At 59.2% G+C, this 19,829-nt stretch overlaps 1 protein-coding gene across 1 annotated transcript in view; it reads left to right on the forward strand.

Annotated features, from left to right (window-relative positions):
* Positions 1–15,746, forward strand: part of GLIS1 (GLIS family zinc finger 1) — an 87,806-nt gene extending 72,060 nt beyond the window's left edge. Inside the window, exons 5-9 of the mRNA XM_040627281.1 lie at positions 2,521–2,653; positions 7,120–7,276; positions 11,967–12,145; positions 12,716–12,883; positions 15,276–15,746. Of these exons, the coding sequence (XP_040483215.1) occupies positions 2,521–2,653; positions 7,120–7,276; positions 11,967–12,145; positions 12,716–12,883; positions 15,276–15,433 (795 nt within the window). The 3' untranslated portion in view covers positions 15,434–15,746. The remainder of the gene's footprint in view (positions 1–2,520; positions 2,654–7,119; positions 7,277–11,966; positions 12,146–12,715; positions 12,884–15,275) is intronic.
* Positions 15,747–19,829: the final 4,083 nt, after the last annotated feature.

Below are 19,829 nucleotides of genomic sequence, written 5' to 3' on the forward strand. Positions count from 1 at the left end.
TGGGAAGAGAAACACCAGAGCCAATCCAGGGATGTCAGCATGACAGTGGAGGACAGAGCAGGGAGAGCCTATTAATTTGCTCTGCAAGATTTATGGAGCACCTACTGTTTTCCAAGCACTGTGGCTACAGCTGTAAGTAAAGCAGAGAAAGGCAGAGAGGCTGGAGAAAGCAGCCTGCTTCAGTCCCGTGGGGTGGGGATGTACAGAGATGGTTCTGGAACAAGCAGGCCTCTGCTGGAAAGATACTGTGGGGGGACAGCCAGGCTTGAGGCTTCGGTGTTCGTCCTGCAGGCAGTAGAGCGTTTGCAAGCATCAAGATAATGCCCTTGAGGGGCGCCTGGGTGGCACAGCGGTTAAGCATCTGCCTTCGGCTCAGGGCGTGATCCTGGTGTTCTGGGATCGAGCCCCACATCAGGCTCCTCTGCTATGAGCCTGCTTCTTCCTCTCCCACTCCCCCTGCCTGTGTTCCCTCTCTCGCTGGCTGTCTCTATCTCTGTCGAATAAATAAATAAAATCTTTAAAAAAAAAAAAAGATAATGCCCTTGAGGCTTGCAGACCCTGGAAGCAGTAGAGCAGCAAAGGGACACGGTCAAAGCGCGCACCTGAGGCGGCTGGTGTGAAAACACCACGTCTGTCCTCACTCTGACGAGGGAGGGACGGGCTGAACCCAGCGCAGAGTCGTGCAGCGCAGGAGCGACAGAGCCTCCGTCCCAGCTCTCTCCACTGCTCCCAGGTTGAAGGGCCTGAGCAGGGATGGGGAATGGCCCAGGCTCCATGCCAAGGAGTCTTCTATCCCAAGCAGACTGGTGCCCGAGGACCAGAATCCTGCCCTGGTTTTCCCAGGCCCCGTGCTTGGCTCGCACTGAGCCCCAGGGACCTGAGGCCGCAGATCTGCAAACTTCCCAACCATAAGCATCCATTAGGAGCCATCGGGGATGATGTATCTTTCTGGGTAAAGCGACCCTTGTATTATGACAGCTCCTTGGCAGCCCTGCTGCGTTTCAGAGAGAATTAGAAATGCTTTTCTTCCTTAATTCTCCTCTCCTGCTGCTTCTAATCCGATCGACATTGCGGTCTGCAAGAACATGCCTTGGCCCCCTTTTGCCAGAAACTGAATTTACATGGAAAGCAGCTGCTGGGGCAGGGAGTGGAGGGCCCGTCGGGAGGCTGGGTGTGCCGTCCCCAAGCCTGGGTGCTGGCCCTCCGGCCTGGAAGGGTGGGAAAAGCCTGGGGGCTGACTCTCAGCTGCTGCGTAACGTGGGACAAGGCTCTCGCCTGCTCTGGGCCGGTTTTGTCCCAGGTAAAATGAGAGTCCGGACAAGTCAATCTTCGGGGCTCTGACAGTCAGGCTTTGGGATTTCCCTGGCAGAGGGGCCCTCCCCATCCAGGTGCAGACCTGCCTCATTGCCCCATGTCCCGTGGGCCTCCACCAGCCATGCCCTGTCCCCATCTGGGCCTGTCTGGGGAGGTGAAGAATTTCGGGGCTATGGAGCTCAAGTCTGCCTTTAGGACAGCTGAGGGTTATTGGCCAAAGATTTGCCAGCCCTGGCTTGCTCTCAGCCCATGACCTCAAGTCCATATACGGATCCAGTGTGCCCACTGCCACATGACCATATGGGACGCAGCCAGCTGGGGTCAGCCAGTACCTTCAACAAGCTCGTCCATACTGGTCATCTCCTTACTCCACATAGCAGCCTGGGGTGGGGGGCGATTGTCCTTGCTTGTTACAGGCAGGGGAGAGCCAGAGAGGTTAAGTTAGTCGCCCTGTGTCACACAGGGAGTGAGAAGAGATGGGCTGGAATTTGAACCCAGGTCTTCTGTCTCTAGCCCTAGACTATTTCCACTGTGCCTTGTGTCAGGAAGAAAGCAGGATGAGGGGAAGGGGGAAGGAAGGAAAGACACTTCCCGTGTACCCACTGTATGCTACCCCACCCACATGAGTTCACTGTGGCAGCCACGAGAATGGGCCACACGGTGGCTCCTTGGGGGAGGCCCCGGCTGCTCTACTTTGACATGCATCTGGGCCCGTGCGGGAGGCCGTGCCTCCTGGAGCTGCTTCCGGCAGAGAACTGAGTGGCAGGCCCTGCAGGGATACTGAGGCAAGATCCCTGCCCGGGAGACGCAGGACCCCCTGACTTCCAAGACACTGCAGCTCCCTGAGGACTCCTAGTCTGGGACGCTTCCACCAACCTCCCTCCCTCCCTCCTTCACTCCAGGTCAGACTTGTAACTCGGCCCATGGCTCTCCCAGCCTGCCCAGCTCTCTGGTTTTCTCTCATGCTCACACTTCCCCTGTTGAAATCTTTTCCTGTTCACTCTTGTCTTAGCGTCTGCTTCTCAGCCCTGAATTAACCCAATGTATACAATTAGCTCCATTTTACAGACGAGGAAGCTGAGGTGCGGTGAGGTGAAGGGTCTTACTCTGGAACCACCATCCATCCTGCCCTGTCCCCTAAACCGAGGGTCGCCAGTGGGCAGACAGCCTCGTACTGACACCCTCTCTCCCCTGCTTGCTCCTTAGCTGCACGCAGGCCCTGACACCGAGACCGATGTCCTGACCGAGTGTTTGGCCCTGCAGCAGCTCCATGGGTCCACACAGCTGGCCGCCAGCGACAGGAAGGGGGGCCGCACCCTGGGCCAGGAGCTACTCCCAGGTACGTGTGCAGGGAGGCAGGGCCGGGGGCACAGCCCCGCAGGAAGACAGCAATGCTCTGCGGGCTCCCAGAGGCCACATGGGCACCCACTCCTCTGGTATACATTCTTCCACGCTCTTCTGTGGCTCCACTGCCCACAGGAGGAAGCCCGGGCTCCTTTCAGCCTGGCCTTTGAGGCCTCACGGGGCCAAGGCATTCCTGGTGGCCGCCCACCCCAACCTTGGCCCAGCCAGCACAGTTCCCTGAATATCTCGTGCTCCCTCTCGTCTCCAAGCCACTGCATACACCTCGCCAGCCTCCTCACCCAGCCCTTCTCTGAGGCGGCTCCTGTACTTCCTTCAGGCCCCGCCTCAGGGTTCAGGCCCAGACCTCCACCTGAAGTTCCATGTGCGCCCCACCGGGGCTCCACACCACAACAACTTGCTTCAGAGGAGAACACCGAGGCTCAGAGAGGTTGGGCCACTTGGCCATTACCACTTCCAGCCTCTTTAACTCTGTGGCCCATATATAGAGCCCCTTGACCCCTGGGACCCTGCAGGCCCATCCGGCCAGACACTCAGAGCCTCTGTTCCAACTGAGGTAGCCTGTCTATCCTCCCCGTCAGCTGCTCAGGTCCCAGGCCTCAGCAGGGGGTCCTCGCTGCGTGGCTGGCCGTGTGGCCGGCGGTGTGGCCGGAGGGACGAAGCCCTCTGACAAGACTGGGGCTCTGTCCTCCCCTCCCCCCAGAGAAACCACTGTATCAGAGCAGAAAGCTCTTCCCACCCTCTGGGATTTCTTGAAGTGCTGTAACCATTTTAAACATGTTTTGTTTTCTGATTTTTAATGCTTTCCCCTTAGTGTTGGAGTAGCAGCAGATTTGAAACTGTCAAAGCCCTTACCAGACCGCCTCAGGCAGGGAAGGTGTTTATACGTTCTCTGGGTTGCCCATCATAGGGATCTGTGCTCACAAAGGTCCACAAGGGCAAGGACACCCCAGGAGGACGGGTCTATGGAGAGCAGGGATCACACCCTCTTCCGTGGGCTGCTTCTCACGAGGTCCGAGTTGCTAGAATCGACCCCAGGGATAAGGGATGTGTTGAGGGTTCTGAGGCCCAGCAGGAAAGAGGGCTGTGACTGATTAGCCCTGGCTGCCCCGGGGCAGAGGTCCCTGCAGCCCCACCATTTTTTACCCTGGGAGGACTCAGGATTGGGCAGGAGGCGGACTGACCCAAGGTCATGTGGAGAAGTCCGCAGCAGATACCAGGCCAGGGCCTGTCCCAGGGAGACGGGCCAGCGATAGCCATCTCTTGAGCACCCGCCCGGGCTGGTCACTAAGCAAACATCCCCTCATTCAGTCCCCATGAGCCCATGCTGCAGATGAGAAGCAGAGGCACTGAGGCGGCATCATGGGTGGGAGGGGCGTTAGGGTGACGCCACGCCTGCCCCGGCCTGCTCTGACGGCAAGCGAGCGGTGTGTTCTCTGCCTCAAGCCTCGCTTTCTCCCCCAGACCTGCTGTGACAACAGATGTGATTGCGACGTGATCGCTTATAGAAACCCAGTGTGACAGATAATTTTATCATTATTATTGTCGCTGTTGCTCGCGGTGAATGAGAAGAGTAACTGTTTACTCACCCAGCTCGTCATAACGCACGGCCAACTGTTACTGGATGTGCCAGGAGCCATTCTGGTGGCCCTACGTGTACACGTTAACAGAGGCCTCACATCAGCCTCAGAAAGCGCAGGCTACTGTGCTCTTTCTTTTCCAGATGAGGAAACAGTCCTCGAGAGGTTAAGTACCTTCTTCCTGAGGCTCCGCAGCCAGTTACTGGCAGAGGCCAGCCTTGCCCTTAATCGGAGGGTCTGCTGCCTCGCCGCTGCTGATGCCGCACCCGCCGTCCTGGCACCTGCTGTGTACCAGGCCCTGCGCTGGTCCCTGTCCTCAATCTGCTTCCAGCACGGCGGGCAGACAAGGGCCGCCAGGCAGACCCGGAAGTTCTGGATCCCTCCGGGTGTCAGCCGCCAGCTTCCTCCACAGGCCACATGGCAAACGCTTGGGGCGCAGTTGGGAACAGATGTTAGGGCCAGAGGTCAAGCGCTCGTGGCTGATGATTGATGATGCTGATTTATAGCCTCGAATGGTGCATCTTGGGGAGAGGCCAGCAGGCTGCATGGCGTCCGCCTCCCGCCGCCCCTCATGGTGGGGTGACTCCCTCATTGCCAACCGCCGTCTGTCCACACGCTCAGCGTGCCTAGCCCACCGTGTGTCTGTCTGCGCGGCGCTGGACAGGGGACGGTGGACAAGGGCAGGGGGAAATGGGACAGATTCAAGGAGTATTAGGACACAGGAGTCCGAAACAGAGCGGTGAGGGAGAGGCAGGAGCTTGCAAGGGTGACATCGAATTTTTGTTGTCCAACAATAGGAAACTCCCAAGAGCTTGTCTCTCATCAGGAAGGCCCAGCTCTCTTCACAGGAAACCCTCAGGAGTCTATCTGGCAGTCTCCTTTAGCAGACCCAGGGCAATGTGATGGGCAGTGAGGACGTGAGAAGCAGGAGGTCAGCACGGCTGAGGCAGAGAGAACAGGATTTATCAGGATTCTAGGCCTTCCTAGCTGTCAGGCCCCCAAATTGGTTCAAGATGGCAGGTGAAGAGGTGCTTAGGAGGGTGGTGAGTGAAGCAGGCCGTGAGCAGCACTGAGCCAGGCTCTATCCCCAGAAGTCCCCTCCGGTGCCTTCCTGACCAAGCTGGGGAGGATGCGCGGTGAGGGAAGTGGTGGATGGATGGGTCGGGCTGCCCATGGGAGCAGAGGCCCCCAAGTTGGGAAGGGGTAAGGACTGGGGCTGAGAGGCAGAGGGCCCCCAAAAGCCCATCAGAGCTCGGGGTCTCATAGCCAGCCCACCGTGAAGCCTGGACCATAGGCCCCTACGCGGACATCTAGGACATAGCCTGAGCTGGAACCCCAGGCCAGGTCCTGGGCCTGGCTTTAAATGGACTTTCTTTTGTTATCCCTTGGGAGGCCTGTTTCGCTGCAGTTGAGGCTTTGAGCTTGCCGTCCCTGCCCTGGCCCTGCTCAGTTCCTGGTAGTAGCTTCCTGAATTGCAGGCCTAGATGAAAGGGGCCAACCTGGGATGGGCTAGCCTTGGAACCCCAGCCACTGGAAATGGTAAAATTTCCTTCTTGACTCCATCCATGAAAAGAGTGTGCTGTGTGTTCAGATGGTCCTCGTGGTGAAGAGCGTTGGGCCTGGACCCACGAAGACCGGGCTTCTCTTCAAACTGCAGCAGCTGACCCAGGGCAGCCCTGACTAATCGGTGTGAACCCCACATCAGTAGAGCTCTGGGTGTGGCCCCCAGGTCTGCAGCGTTGTCCCGGGCCATCAACTTGATGACTTAATTTCTAGGAAAATGCTGTCAGTTTCTATTAAAATTCAAATAAATGTGGCCAGATCTTAAAAGGGGAAAAAATTGGTCCCATTTTTTTTCAGATAAAATGGAAAAAAACTTGCCACCCCTGCTGTGTCCCTCTCAGGCTCTAGTCCCAGACGTGGGGTCCATTCTCCCCTCTAATTGGGGTTCCTTGGTGAAGCATTTGGGAAGCACTGGCCTCAGGAACTCCTCTCAGACCCTCAGGCCCTTGGAGCAACATCTGACTATGACCTAATGTCCCCCATTTGATTCATCCCCCACCTGTCTTCTTAACAAGGGTAAGACCCTTGGGAGTAAAAGGTGAGACAGGTGGTATCACCCCGCAGGCATCTTCTAGAGGCTGAGAATCGTAGATGAGAGTATGGCTGCCTTCTCTCCTCCGTCGGGACCCTTGTGTCATACACAGCCTATACAACCGTCTGTGGCATCCCTTCTCATAGGTCTTCTAGGCCGCCTGCCATCCAGCTGGCATAATCATGCTGTCCCTGGGACTCCTCACAGTGGACATCCAGGCTGTGCTTGCACATCTCTGGGGACGGGTGGTTCATTTCCTCCAAACGCAGCCCATTACCCTACAGCAGCTCTGCCTGTGAGAAGTAGGGCCAAGCCCTGAGTCTCAAGCTTCTCTCCATTCCAGGATCCTTGTCTCCTTCTGGGGCTACACAGAACAGCCCTGGAGACTTGAGGCTGCATGCTCCATACAACCCCCACCCTAAAAAAACACACACGCACGCACACGCATACACGTGCACGCACACGCATACACGTGCACGCACGCGTTTGCAGCCTCACCCGCTAATGCCTCTGACAGCCCTTGTCAGTCAGTCCACCTCCGCTTTCAGGATCGGCCTCAGCCCCACACACAGCCCTGCAGCCGGGGCATGAGCAGCTGAGTGGGGCCGTCCTCTCCTTGTTTGGGCCCCTGACCTTCCGTTGATACGACCGTGCTCGTTTCCCTTCGTGTCTTTCTCTTTGTGTCGGCGGGCGCGCAGCTGCTGGGTTGCTCACAGCCACTTCTAGGCAGTGGCCGAAGCCCAGGGGTATTTGTTTGCTTCCCTGCAGGCGTGTATCCTGGCTCCATCACCCCGCATAACGGACTCGCATCAGGCATCCTGCCCCCCGTGCAGGAGGTCCCTGCCCGGCACCGCCCACTGGACGCCAGCACCAGTTCCCATCACCATCTGTCCCCTCTCCCCACGGCTGAGAGCACCAGGGACGGGTACGTACAGCAAGCGGCACCTGCACGGGGCGCAGGTGGGGGCAGACGTCCTGCGCGCTCCGTGGTTGTTACCGATAATGCAAACGGTCAATAGTTATGCAGCACTTACTGTGTACTGCACTCTGTGCCAAACACCTGCTGTGCACAGTTTCACTGGCGCCTCAGAGCCGCACACCAGGTAGAGGGTATTGGCACCTGGACTTCTGACACCCCACCTCGTGCATTCCTCCTCCCCGGCCGGGGAAGATGCTGTGCCCTGCCCTGCACCCTGGACTGCCGTCCCAGGCCTCCTCGGGAGCCTCACTCTGGCTTCTCTTTGACCCGCACCCCGTATCTGGTGAGCAGACGGGCCGCTGCCCACTCCAGAGGTGCTCCTCTGGCCTTCAGCCCTGCTTCTGGCCACGGCAGCTGTGGTCACTGCCCCGCCTGCTGGGGCTGTCCGGGGGCCCATCATGCAGGATCACAGCAAGGACGAGCGGCCTCTTCCTATATTCAGTGTGGTTCCCATTGCGGCCACTAAATTGGCCGGCGATGGTAGATTGCTAATTGCTGGCCCCGGGTGCTGCCAGAATCTGTTAGCCTTGCACGCAGGAGGAGGGCAGCCACAAACCACCCCCCCGCCGCTGCCCTCCCCGCCACTTTCACTTATCGCTAGCAGGACCTGATCAGACTTGTCCCCTAAGGCCTGGCCTCAGTACCCTCCTCCTCCCCTGCCCTTCCTCCCCAAGCCTAAGCCTTGGCATTGGCCGGCCTGTGCCTGGGGCCAGCCTGGCTTCATCACCAAATCTGTTGTCCAGGGCTCCTCACTAGGCTCCTTTTGCTACTCGCTCATCCGTCATTCAGTGCCCAGTTATTGAGCCCCTGGTGTGGGCCAGCCCTGGGCCCGGTGCTGGAGCCACCAATGACCCCAGCCCTGGAGAAGCTCACCATGAGGAGGGGAATTAGACCTGCGGGGATTGGCCACGCAGGACAAGGGCTCCGAGGGAAGGAGCAGAAGGGGCTGTGGGACCCAGAGGAGAACCCGGTGTGGGGGAGGGCAAGCGGGGAAGGCTTCCTTCCCGGAGGTGGTGCTAGGCCGGGCCTCCACGGTTAAGTAGCAGTTGACTAAGTGGAGAGTTTGGGAGGAAGGAGCTGTGACAGTGCAGACATGGTGAGAGCTTGGCGTGTTCTGGGAAACAGGTACCTTCATGCAGGGTGACAAGCTCAGGAGGGAGGTCACTGGGGCCAGATCACACGGCCTGTGGCGGGACTATATCTGAAAGGTGCCGAACAGTGATGTGGTCAGTATGGGGAGGACGGCGTGGCCTGCCCCATGGGGCTGGTTGCCAGGGGCAGCATCAGGTGTGGGTGGATGGCGGCCTGAGCCAGGGCTGGTGGGGGGAGGAAGGACACCAGGAGGCATTAGCCACGGAGAATCAGCGGCCTCGAGGAAACGCTGGCTGGACAGGGAGAGGAGGAGCCACCAGGGATGAGACCCCGGGGAGGCAGAAGTGCTGTTCACAGAGCAGACTGTGGTGAGTGGGTGGAGAGCCACAAAGAGGCAGCCTGATGGGGTACAAAAGGGGACCCAGAGAATCAGGCCTCCCTGAGCCTCAGTTTCCTCCTCTGTAAAATGGGTATTAAAATACCCTCCTCTAGGAAGGTGGTGAGGCTCAGCCATGCCTGACATGCACGTGCTGGTGGTGTACGTGTCATCTCGTGCAGGTGCCAAGGACACCAAGCCCCTGGCCCCCACCCACCCACCGGCTCAGGCCACCTGCTCACCCACCAGTCAGCCCCAAAATATCTCCAACCAAACTAAAATAAACCGCAGAGGCCATTCCCTGCTCAGGCCTGTGCACTCTGCTCCACCTCATTCATCACCTGCCAGCCGCCTGCGTAAGTGCCCGTCACGAATTCCTACAGCGAGAGGCAGAGTGATGACAAGACCAGGACAGCCCAGCCCGCCGTCCAACCGCCCGTGCCTGCGGGAGCGGGGGCTCGAGTCATCCCCACCAGCCAGGCGCCCGGGCTCCTTCGGCTGGGCTGCGGGAGAGGAAGGCCCTCAAGCCTGACACCAGGCCCAGGCCCAGCTTGAATGGGTTTCTTTTTTCAGCCCCTGAGAAGAGAGGCAAGGCGGGGGGAAAGGCCTTCAGCCTCCCCTTCCTGCCAAAGTCAACAGGGAAGGCCACTCGCGGCTCCCCGGTGGTTTGCTGGGACATTTAAATAGCTTGACAGAATTATCTGATTCACTCAAAAATATGCTAAGAGGGCCTGACTTCATGACCAAATTTATTTACCCTGGCTCAGAGAAGACGCCGAAAGGGCGGGTTTTTTCCCCCAGCCCCATACGAGGTATAAAGCCCTCAGTCTGCCAAGCCAGTGAGGTTTTATATTAATTTTTATAGGTTCCAATTGAAGCAAAAATATTTGATTTAAGAATCATTTGCATGACTCAGAAGAGGAGCTCAGATGATCTTTTTTCCTTTTAAAGAGTTCAGGTAGAGCCGGCGACCTCAGCCTTCAGGTCTGCTGCGGAGAGAGTCGTGTTCTGTTTCATTTCACTGGCTGTGAAGGTGGCAAATGTGAATTTATGGCAGGTTTGAGACAGGAAAAACAAACTTTGAGAATGCATGTTTTTTTTCCCCTTCAGATCTGGTTCTCCTTAATTCTGCAACGCTGTTAATCTCTGGGTTTTGTAGCTGAGCGATTGAGGAACCCGTTTGTTAGTATCTACCAGCTGTTTGCTGTGTGCCAGGCCCAGTGCTGAGCACGGAGCCCCCAGGGCGGAGGCCTGACCCTCCCGCAGGAGCTCCCAGGGGAGGGGGCGGACAGGAAGTCAGGGAAGAGCGGCGTGGGTGCCAGCATGGGGCGGGCGTAAGGCAGGTGGGCACCACGCCGCAGCCCAGCCTCGGCCAGAGAACCGCCTGTGAGGACACACGGCTTATGCACACCCCTCCCACCCAGTTTATAGACCGCAGTGATAGACCCTGTCCCATTCGACGGCCCTGTGAGAAAAGCCTAAAAATAGTCCTGAGGATGATAATGAGAAGTCATGGAGCCTTGATGAGGATTCAGCTCATTAACTTGAGGCTGAGGGGGTACCTACATGTGCGAGGTATTGGGCTGGGGCCCAGGGGTCCAGCACAGAGGCCCCCGTCTCTGCCTTCCACACACTCACAGTGGTGGGGTTCCGACATCGAATGATGGCAATGCAGCAGAGGGGGCACCCAGCAGAGCTACAGACATGGAGCCTACTGGCCTCTCCCCAGATCTTTCTCTGTTTCAGGATAGTCTTGCTTCCCTCAGAGAAAGGCACTGATCTGTCCCCTTAACGCGCCATGTTTTAGAGGGTAGGCAAGGGTAGTGTTCCTGGCCCGGAAAGATCTCCCACAGCTGCGACATGGAATTTGTAGTGTGTTTTAACGAGGATGGTCCAACAAGTCCACAAAGGCAAATAGAGTGGACACTGCACGCCCCCACCTCTTTCTGCCATGCACATAAGGGCTTTACAGGCAGTGAGCCTTCAGCCTGGTCCGCAGAGCCCCCAAGTCCATCTGACCCCAGGGCCAGGTTGGTTCCTGTGAGCGGACCCCAGAGGCATAGGTGACAGCCTGAGGAAGAATCCCGGGCTGCAGTGACGTGCATTCCAGTTAGATGACCCACACGGGCTCAGCTGCATCCAGGGTGACTGCACAGCTCTCAGCTGCTGATCCAGATCATGAGCTTCCAGAGAGCACAGGCTCAGGCCTGCACCATCTCAGGCTCAGTAGGAAGGGAGGTGGTGAGCCCCCCATCACAGGATGTATGCAAGTGCAGGGATGGAGACAGAGGTCCCTGAAAGCACACTGTGCAGGGGAAGGAAGCCCAACATAGACATCGGAACTATCTGCTAGTTTTCTTCCCCTGCATCTTTATAACAATGATGGTGATTCATGGAATGGCTAAGAATGCATCTGACATATTCGGTGCTTTGTTTACCTTGATTTATTTAATTTTATCCTCATCCTAACCTGGGAGGTGGGTGTGTGTGGCCAGCACTAATGTGGCGAGCCGTCTCTGAACCTTGCTGTTTGGATCTGTGAGGTGGACACAAGAACTTCTCTCACGGGCTGAGGGGAGGCGGAGGCTTAGCAGGTGGTGACTGTTAGAGCCGCGGGGCGCTCTGCTCTGGAGCTGCCAGGCTGTCAGGGCAGCTCTTCCGGGGCTTGTCCTCCAGGTGGCCAGAGCGCAGGCGCAGTGAGAGTGGCAGGCTCCAGCGGGGCTGGCTGGCACTTCGCCCAGGTCATGAGTCCCAGTGTGCCGGCTGGAGAACACAGCGACCGGGGGAGCAACACAAGGCTCAGAGACATTAAGCGTCTTGCCCAAAGTCACACAGCCAGTGAGAGCAGATGGGGTTTAAAACCACAGTTCTGTCGACTCCCAAGGTCATGCTGATAATCAGTGTTCCTTGCTGATTACCAGTCCTGAATATCAGACAGAAGATCTTCACTGATTCCTCTGGACTCTCAAGCTTAGAGGACTTTCAAATTTAATTCCAGTTGGAATATAATCTGAAGTAAAAGCTTCCTCTTCTAACTGCACTGTCTTAAGTAAGAGCAGATCAGGTAGTGAGCTCAGCGTGGCTGGAGGGAAGCAAGCAGCAGCCATGCTTCTGGCCCCCATGGTCCCCAGAGCCTATCCTGCTGATGACTATCTCTGTTCTCTCCAGGTTGGGACCCGGCCTCCTCTCCCCTATGGTCAGCCCACTGAAGGGGCTCGGGCCACCACCGCTGCCACCATCCTCTCAGAGCCATTCTCCGGGGGGGCAGCCCTTCCCCACACTCCCCAGCAAGCCACCCTACCCGCCTTTCCAGAGCCCTCCACCCCCACCTCTGCCCAGTCCACAAGGTAAGTTCTGGCCAGGGGCCTCTCCATAGACACCCACTGACTCCTACTCGGGGTTCCTGAGGGGAATGGGGCACTGACCTGCGGAGACAGTGGGTCATCAGAATGAAGAAGGGCACTGAGGGCTGCCATGGGAGAAGCTGGGAGTCAGGTGACCCAACACAACTAGTCGGGGGCTCTTCCTGGAGGAAATTCCACTGGAGGGATGAGGAAGAGTTTGCTCCATTGACAAGGCATTGACAAGGCATTGAAGGGAACAGCATTGGCAGGGGGTGGGAATGGCCTGAGTGAGCAGGCATCTCAGCAGATGGGGGTGGAGGACCACGAATGACTCAGGTCAGGTGGTGCCACTCAAGGCCACCTTACCCTCCCCGCCTCCAGTGGCAGGCAGAGCTGGGAAAGGGGCCCAGGACCCCCGGCACCTTCTCCCCCCTGGAGCTCTCTTCTCTCCTTCACTCCCAGCATGGCTGGACAGGACGATAAGGGAGGCTGAACAGTACAGCGGGGACGGTCCCCTCCCAGCCCCGGGCACTCATCCTTTGCTAATGCAGCCCCTGCTGCCTCCCTTTGCAGGGTACCAGGGCACTTTCCACTCCATCCAAAATTGCTTCCCCTATGGCGACTGCTACCGGACGGCTGAGCCAACAGCCGGTGGGGACGGTCTGGCCGGGGAAGCCCACGGTTTCAACCCCCTGCGGCCCAACGGCTACCACAGCCTCAGCGCACCTTTACCTGCCACCGGTAAGCCCCACCCGCATCGCCTCCGTTCCCTGACCACCTCCCATGTCCGAGCCCTGTGCTTATGCGCGTTCTCCTGAGGCCCGGGGACAGCCCAAAGAGGTAGAGTCATCCCCACTTGACAGAAGGAGAAATCGAGGCTCGCAGAGGTCCCAGGACCCCACAGAATTGGGATTTGCATTCTGCCTGCCTCCGAAGGCAGCGTTCCTTCCACATTGTCACACGGCTGATACGTGTCTGCGCTCTGGCAGGTTTCTGAAGACAGAGAAGAATCGGGCTGGGAGCTTGCGGTCTAGCTGATGCTTCCCTTTAAATATTTACTGAGCGCCTGCTGTGTGCCAGGCACAGGTGCAGACCTTGGGGATACAGCAGGGAAGGAGACAAATACGGGTCTCTAACAGATAAAACAAGGCTGGAGTGGCCACGCTACTAGGAAAGGATGGAGCCTAGAGGTTGTGCTTGGTCCTTGTGCTGCATCCGTGTCCCTGCAGGGCCCTGGGCCTTCCGCAAGTAATGCCCCCGCTGCGGTGGAGAAAGCCAGCGTGGACTCGGGCTCAGACCAGCAGGGCCGGTCCCGATCAGAGCAGGGGCATCGGGGGGCTGGGGCCAGACCCTCCCGGACTTCCTTAAGCCAAGCCCCAGCCCGAGTCAGCCTCCAGGCCCGCATCCAGCTGGCAGCTACAAGGCCTGGGCTGGATGGGGGTCCCAGACAAAGGGGAGCCTGCGACCCCGTGCCAGAGGCCCCTTGGGCAGCTCTGGGTGTGTGCAGCTGGGGGCAGAGGATTAAGGACATAGGGACAACAACGAGGCCGTAGATGAGCCTGTGGAGATGTGTGGGTCCATCTGCACGTGGGTCCATGTGCTCCTGTTGGCACACAGGCTGTCCGGTCAGTGTATGTCTTCTTTCTTCCCACGGTTGTGGTGCACGTCTGTGGTGCCTGTGCGTGTAGGGCCCGCACGAGTGGGCTCCAAGCAGTGCGAGCCCCCGTGAGGATTTAAGGAGCTCGCAGGGCACAGGTGCTCACATCTACACACGTGTGCAGACGTCATGCTTGCGCTGATGTTCACACCCTTGTACACACGCATGCTCCCTACCCCCTCATCCCCACCTGTACGCACCCTGTGTTGCCCCGTACCCATCCCAGGACCCCTGTCGTGTGCACAGACTGCGTTCGAGCACGGTATGTCTGTGGATGGGCGCGCGTCGTGCCCATGCATCATAGGCAGACGTGTACCCCATCCCAGGGTGTGTGCGTGTGGAGGTGTGTGTTTCCTGTTTGCACGCGCGGACTGGTGTGTGATGAGGACTGGCCACCGTTCCCAGCACTGCTGGTTCTCACCATCCGGCCCGTGGCAGGATTTCTGGGTTTAGCCACGGGAATAAATAGCTGGGACCGGCAAGAGGCAGCGCCCATGCCCCCACAGCAGCATAGTGCGTTCTTCTGGCCCCCTTGCTCCCCTGCTATCTGGGTGGCAGCCCAGCGTTCGGGGCCCATTCCAGGACGCTCGCACGGCCTACACCTCCTGCCAAGCTGCGCATAGACTCGCAGGATTGGTTCGAACGGACAGGGTAGGGCTGTGGGGCCTCAGGAGTGGTTCAGCTGAATCCCACTGCACAGATGGAAAGACTGAGGTCTGCCTATCTTAGGCTACGGAAATTCATGGCAGCGGCTCAGGGACAGAGCCCTTAGGCCAGGGATTGGATGAGACAAGCTCTCCAGGCCCCTCCATGCTGAGGGCCTCTGAGCACTGACCCCACCCAGAGACAGCGTGTCCAGTGGCAGAACCAGGTGTCTCGGGGCCAGATGGATCTGGGTTCAAGCCCCAGTTTCCCCACTTACAAGCGAGTGATCTCGGGCAAGTGTCTTGACCTCTCTGAGCCTGTCTTCTCAGCTGTGAAATGGGGTAATGACTGCTACCTCATAGGACTGTTGAGAAACTGAAGTGAGATAAGACTTCCAGCACCCAGTGAGCGCTCATCTTCTTCTTTGGGTTTCTTGCGTCTGGTTGGGTGAAGGGACCTGAAAGAGTGGGGATGGGCCGGGTTCCCTCTGCCAGGAGGGGACCAGCCCCCGAGGACAAGAATGGTGATAGCCCACCCCTCCCTTCCCCACCTCTGCCCTACAGTCCAGCACTGGGTGACCGGCTGCCCCCAGCCAGCCAGCTGTCTGTGCAGCTGCCCTGGGCACCCTGGGGGAGTGCAAGGCCTGGAGCGCCTCGTCCTACCCACCACCTCCCCTGTCTGTAAGAGCAGAGGCTCAGAGCAGGCCCTGCTGAAGGGACACTGTGAGAAGGGACCCTGGGCAGGAGGATGGGGTCAGGAGGCTGGGAAAGGATAACGAGGCCTAGCCCCTGCATTCTCCAGCCCGGACCCTGTTCCCCACCGTACCCACAGGCTACGAGGCCCTGGCCGAAGCCCCATGCCCCACAGCGCTGCCACCACAGCCGTCCGAAGACATGGTGTCCAGCGGCCCCGAGGACTGCAGCTTCTTCCCCAACGGGGCCTTTGACCACTGCCTGAGTCACATCCCGTCCATCTACACAGACGCCTGAGGAAGGCCCTGCCCGCCCCCGTCCCCCCACCGCAGACACTCCCGTGCCCTATGGCTGTCTGTCCCCCCCCCCCGTGCACCCAGCCTGAGCCACCAGGCCACAGCCCCCCACAAGCTCAGGGTGCCAGGTCTGCGGCCGCTGCCCCGCGCGGGCCAGGAACGCTCGCCTGAGCCCGAGCTGGGTGCTCAGAGGCGCCTGTCAGGATCCGTGACTTGCGACATTCCCTGGACTGGGTTTTCCTTTTCTCTCCCCAATGGTTTTGAAATCACAGACCTCGTGTATATAAAATGTACAGAACATGTTTTCCATTCCCCTTCCAGTTTTATATTTTGGGTTTTTTCAAGAAAAACATTAAAAACTGGAAATGAGGTGTGGGGGCCTGGTTCTGCCCACGAGTCGGCGTCGAGGCCGAGGCCAGCAGCACGGTGGAGGGGTGTGCGACGGAGCCGGTGTGGGGGGCTCGGAGGCACGGGGAAGGGGGCCCGCCTCCCACGGCCCGCACCGCCTGCTGGTCCCAGGACCACGGCGCAAGGCAAGCGAGCGGACCAAGGCTCGGGCTCAAACTGGAACCCAGATCACCCGGCCTAGACCTCTGCTCTCTGCACGGACTTCTCAGCCGGTAGAACACACTTCCATTCTGGCGCTGGCTTCGGGGCAACAGGGAAGGCCGAGGGAGGGCAGGGCAGGTCTTCCAGAGACAGGGCCCAAACAGCCGCCCCAAGGCAGGGGTCAGGCTACAGACAGCTTCCCTGGGATACATCCCCACCCCACCCCAAGCCGTCTGGGAGGGGGGAAGAAACCAGTTCTGAGGGCACCGAGACTCACTCGGGGTTGCTGTCCTCCCCTGCCTGGCTCCCTCCCCATCATCCAGGCCTGGGCAGATGGCCCGGACAGTGTCCTGCATCTTGCCACGTCACCCTGAAGGTCACCTGGTAAAAAAAAAAAAAAAGTCCTCCAGGACTTTCTGCCTCGGCATTGCTGAAGTGAGGTGGAGTAAGGGAAGCCGCGGGCACTGAAGACCCACTGTGTGCCGGGCCGCCCTCGGGCAGCTCTGGGGGGCGCTCCTGTCCCCTTTTAGGTGAGGTGGGGCACTCAGGGTTCAAACCCAGCTCAAAGGAACACCTCTTTGTCCCACGTGGCTGGGGCAGGGAGGCAAAGCAAGATGGAAAGGTATAGTCAGTGTCTCCTTTTTTTTTTTTTTTTATGGTTTATTTATTTTAGAGAGTGCAGGATGGGGGAGGGGCAGAGAGAGTCTTCAGCAGACGCCACACCGAGTCCCCGATTCAGGACTCCATCCCACAACCCTGAGATCACGACCCGAGCGGAAACCAAGAGTCGGACACTTAACCAACTACACCACCCAAGGGCCCCCAATCCCTTTTTTATAGAGAAGCAAACTGAGGTTCAGCCCAAGCTGTGACAGAACTAAGGCCGCCACCTGTGTGCGTGCCCGGTCTCTCCCTACAACCTAGGGAGGCCATGCATGCCGCTCTCTGCCCAGGACTGACCTGTCTGGACTGTGTCTGGGGCTCCCTTCCCTCTGGCTCCCAGCTGGCTCCAGCCAGTAAGGAGCCCAGCTCGGGAAGGGATGCGGAGAGCAAGGGCCCCTGGGTGGGCTCTGTCCTCACTCAAGACCCCGGCTCCAGCTAAGTGGCCCCCCACACTTGCCGGTCACGCAGCGACCCCCCGTCCTCCCTCTTTAGGCCTGGGCTGGGGGCTGGAGCTGCTCCCACTCTTAAGAAAGCCCGTCCCTCGTCTGCTTGTAACAGCCCTTCCCTTAAACCCTCCTCACCTGCCCCAGTCAGCGGACCATCTGTTTCCTGCCGGAGCCTGCCGGTGACCCTATTTTGCAGATGCAGAGACTGAGGGACCGGGAAGGCACAGCCAGTGGGGGGTAGAGCAGGGGTTCGAACCTGGGGACGGGGCTCCAGAGCACACGCCCTCACCCACTGCACTTCCAGCCCTTAAGTGTGCAGGGCAACCTGGCTCCCACCTCCTGCTCCCAGAGCAGGCCCAGTCCAGGCCCCCCGCGGGGAGATTCTGACCTCGTGCCACACAGCGCGTGGGCATCTGGGGTGAGGACCCAGGCGCCCCGGTCCCGTAGTCCCATCCTGCAGTGGTTTTATGGAACTAATTAGGTCGTGGCAACATTGCTTTAACGGAGATGCTCGGGAATCAGTACTGCATGTCATTGTCAGCAGTTAATCCACTCCAGATAAGCAGAATGAAGCTGTACAATGAGGACATATTTCTATTAATAATGAAAGGGCTGAGCCGTGAGCAGGAGAACACACAGGGAGCTGGCAGTTGGATCCCATTTAGTTTCTGAGAGACAGAGAGAGGGAGAAAGGGGGACAAAGGCAAAGAGAAAAGAGAAAGAGAAAAAGGCAAGTGAGCTGGAGACAAAGGCCCGGCACACAGTAGGGACTCAGTCGTAGCTGCTTTCATACTGACCCTGAGCTATAAACGTGACTGCCCCCTTCCCCTGCTGGGGTCTCCTCGGAGCCTCCGCTCCTCCTCTCGGCACAGGAGGTCTCCCGCCCAGATGCCCGCGGGTCTCCATCCTAGTCTAGTGAGCACAGCAGCGGGTGGGCGCCTGCTGCAGGACCCGCCAAGAGACTGGACCTGAGCTCCCTTCCCGGCCATGTGTTCCTCGTCCCCTATTTAGGAAACACTGAGAATCGCGGCCCCTCCTGAGCTCTGACCGAGTGCCCGGGACTGCAGGCAGGACTGTGCTGCCATCACGGGGCGGGGTGCGTCCTGCCCACCCTCACACAGGGGCTTCGGGTCAGGGGGAAGTCGTTAGTGTCTCGTACCTGGAGAGGCCCTGGGGGATGGAGCCCTGCTGGGGGCCCCACAGGGTCTGCAGGGTAATGGAGCTGAGTCTGCGCACGAGCCCTCTCGAAGGGGGCCCCAGGGTACAGGCATGGTGCCCGGGCCTGCCAGGCGATCACACTGACCTTCCAGCCCAGCCACTCCAGGTGGCCCCTGCTGCCCTGCCCTTTGTCCAGTTCAGGCTGAGACTGACCTGTCCCCCCACCTGCCTTGTCCCTGTCTCCATCAGGGGCCCTGTGTCTTCCATCTCTCCCTGTCCCTCTGTCTTCTGTCCCCTGTCCCTCTCTGCTTTCCCTCACTGCTCTCCCTGGTCCCCCAGCAGTCCTCTGCCCCTCCACCCTCCATCTCCCCATCTCTGCTGAGCCCTTTTATCCCCCCATTTCTCTCCGTCCCCCTTCCTCTGCCCTGCCCAGTTCAGCCCCCGAGTCTCTTTTTCTTCTGTGTCTTTCCCCTGTCCTCTTTAAACTGCAAGTCTTTCTTCTGTGCCCCGTCCTCCCTGCCTTGCCCCTCCTCGGTGACTCTCGCCTCACTGTCTGTGGCCTAAGACAACATAGGGCCCTAGGGGCTAGGGGGAGAGGAGGCCAAAAAGAGCGTCCCAGAAGAGTGCTGGTGGCACAGGCCCTTGGGGCAGGGGCCTCTGGTCACTCGACCCCCTCCTCAGCCACCTGCCAGGGGTCTCTGGGGACAATGGGTATCAGGACCTCCTCTTCTGCCCTTCATGGCCAGGCCCAGGGTCCCTTGATGCTGGGCACAGGGATCTGCCTGGACTCCCTCTGACTCCAGAGTCTCTGTTGCTGCTGGCCCTTGGGGTCCCCCGTGATCCAGGCCATCAGAACTGGCTCCACCCCCTCACTCCATAGCTGGGCAAACCCAGGGCACACGGAGAATGGGGCACCGAGCAAGGGGGAAGTCAGGGGTGCCAGGCCCACTTTATCCCTCGGGCTGCCCCTCCACCCACTGCTGTGAAGGGAGCGGGTGAGCCTCCCGCTGGGAGCCCAGGCGGCAGGTCCCGTTCGGCGTCCCCCCGGAGGACTGCCCGGCCCCTGCAGCACACAGCAGGCGCTCCGTACTTGTTTGTTGAGTGCATCCGTGGAGCATGAGAGCCGGGACCCGTCTGCACAGAACCTCAGCGGATCGGGTCACAACATGCGTTTGTGAGCTCACTGCGCCAACCGACCCTCGGTTTCCAAATGAGAAGACCGGTCCCGAGAGTGTGACGCATCCAGCGTTTACAGAGCAGGTCGGTGACCAGCAGTGGAGAGCCCAGGCCTCCGGGTCCCCAGCCTGCCCTCTGCCCAGCCCATCCCGTCGGCCCACCTGCACCCCGATGGCGCCCCCTGCCTTCCGGCTCTGCCGGCACCGACGTCGTAAGGACACTCCGCGAGGTAAGTGTCATTAGCCCATTTCACAGAGGAAAGAACTGAGTCCGAGAGCGTGAGGGCGGAGCTGGAAGTCCAGAGCAGGTGTGTGGTCCCCGCGCCGGGCCACCCGCCCCTGCCGACTTGGGTCCTGGGGAGCGGCCCGAGGAGATTTGGTGCACCCCCTTCTCTGCCAGCCAGAG

Source organism: Ursus maritimus, unplaced genomic scaffold, assembly GCF_017311325.1.
Source record: "Ursus maritimus isolate PB19 unplaced genomic scaffold, ASM1731132v1 scaffold_12, whole genome shotgun sequence".
NCBI lineage: Eukaryota > Metazoa > Chordata > Mammalia > Carnivora > Ursidae > Ursus > Ursus maritimus.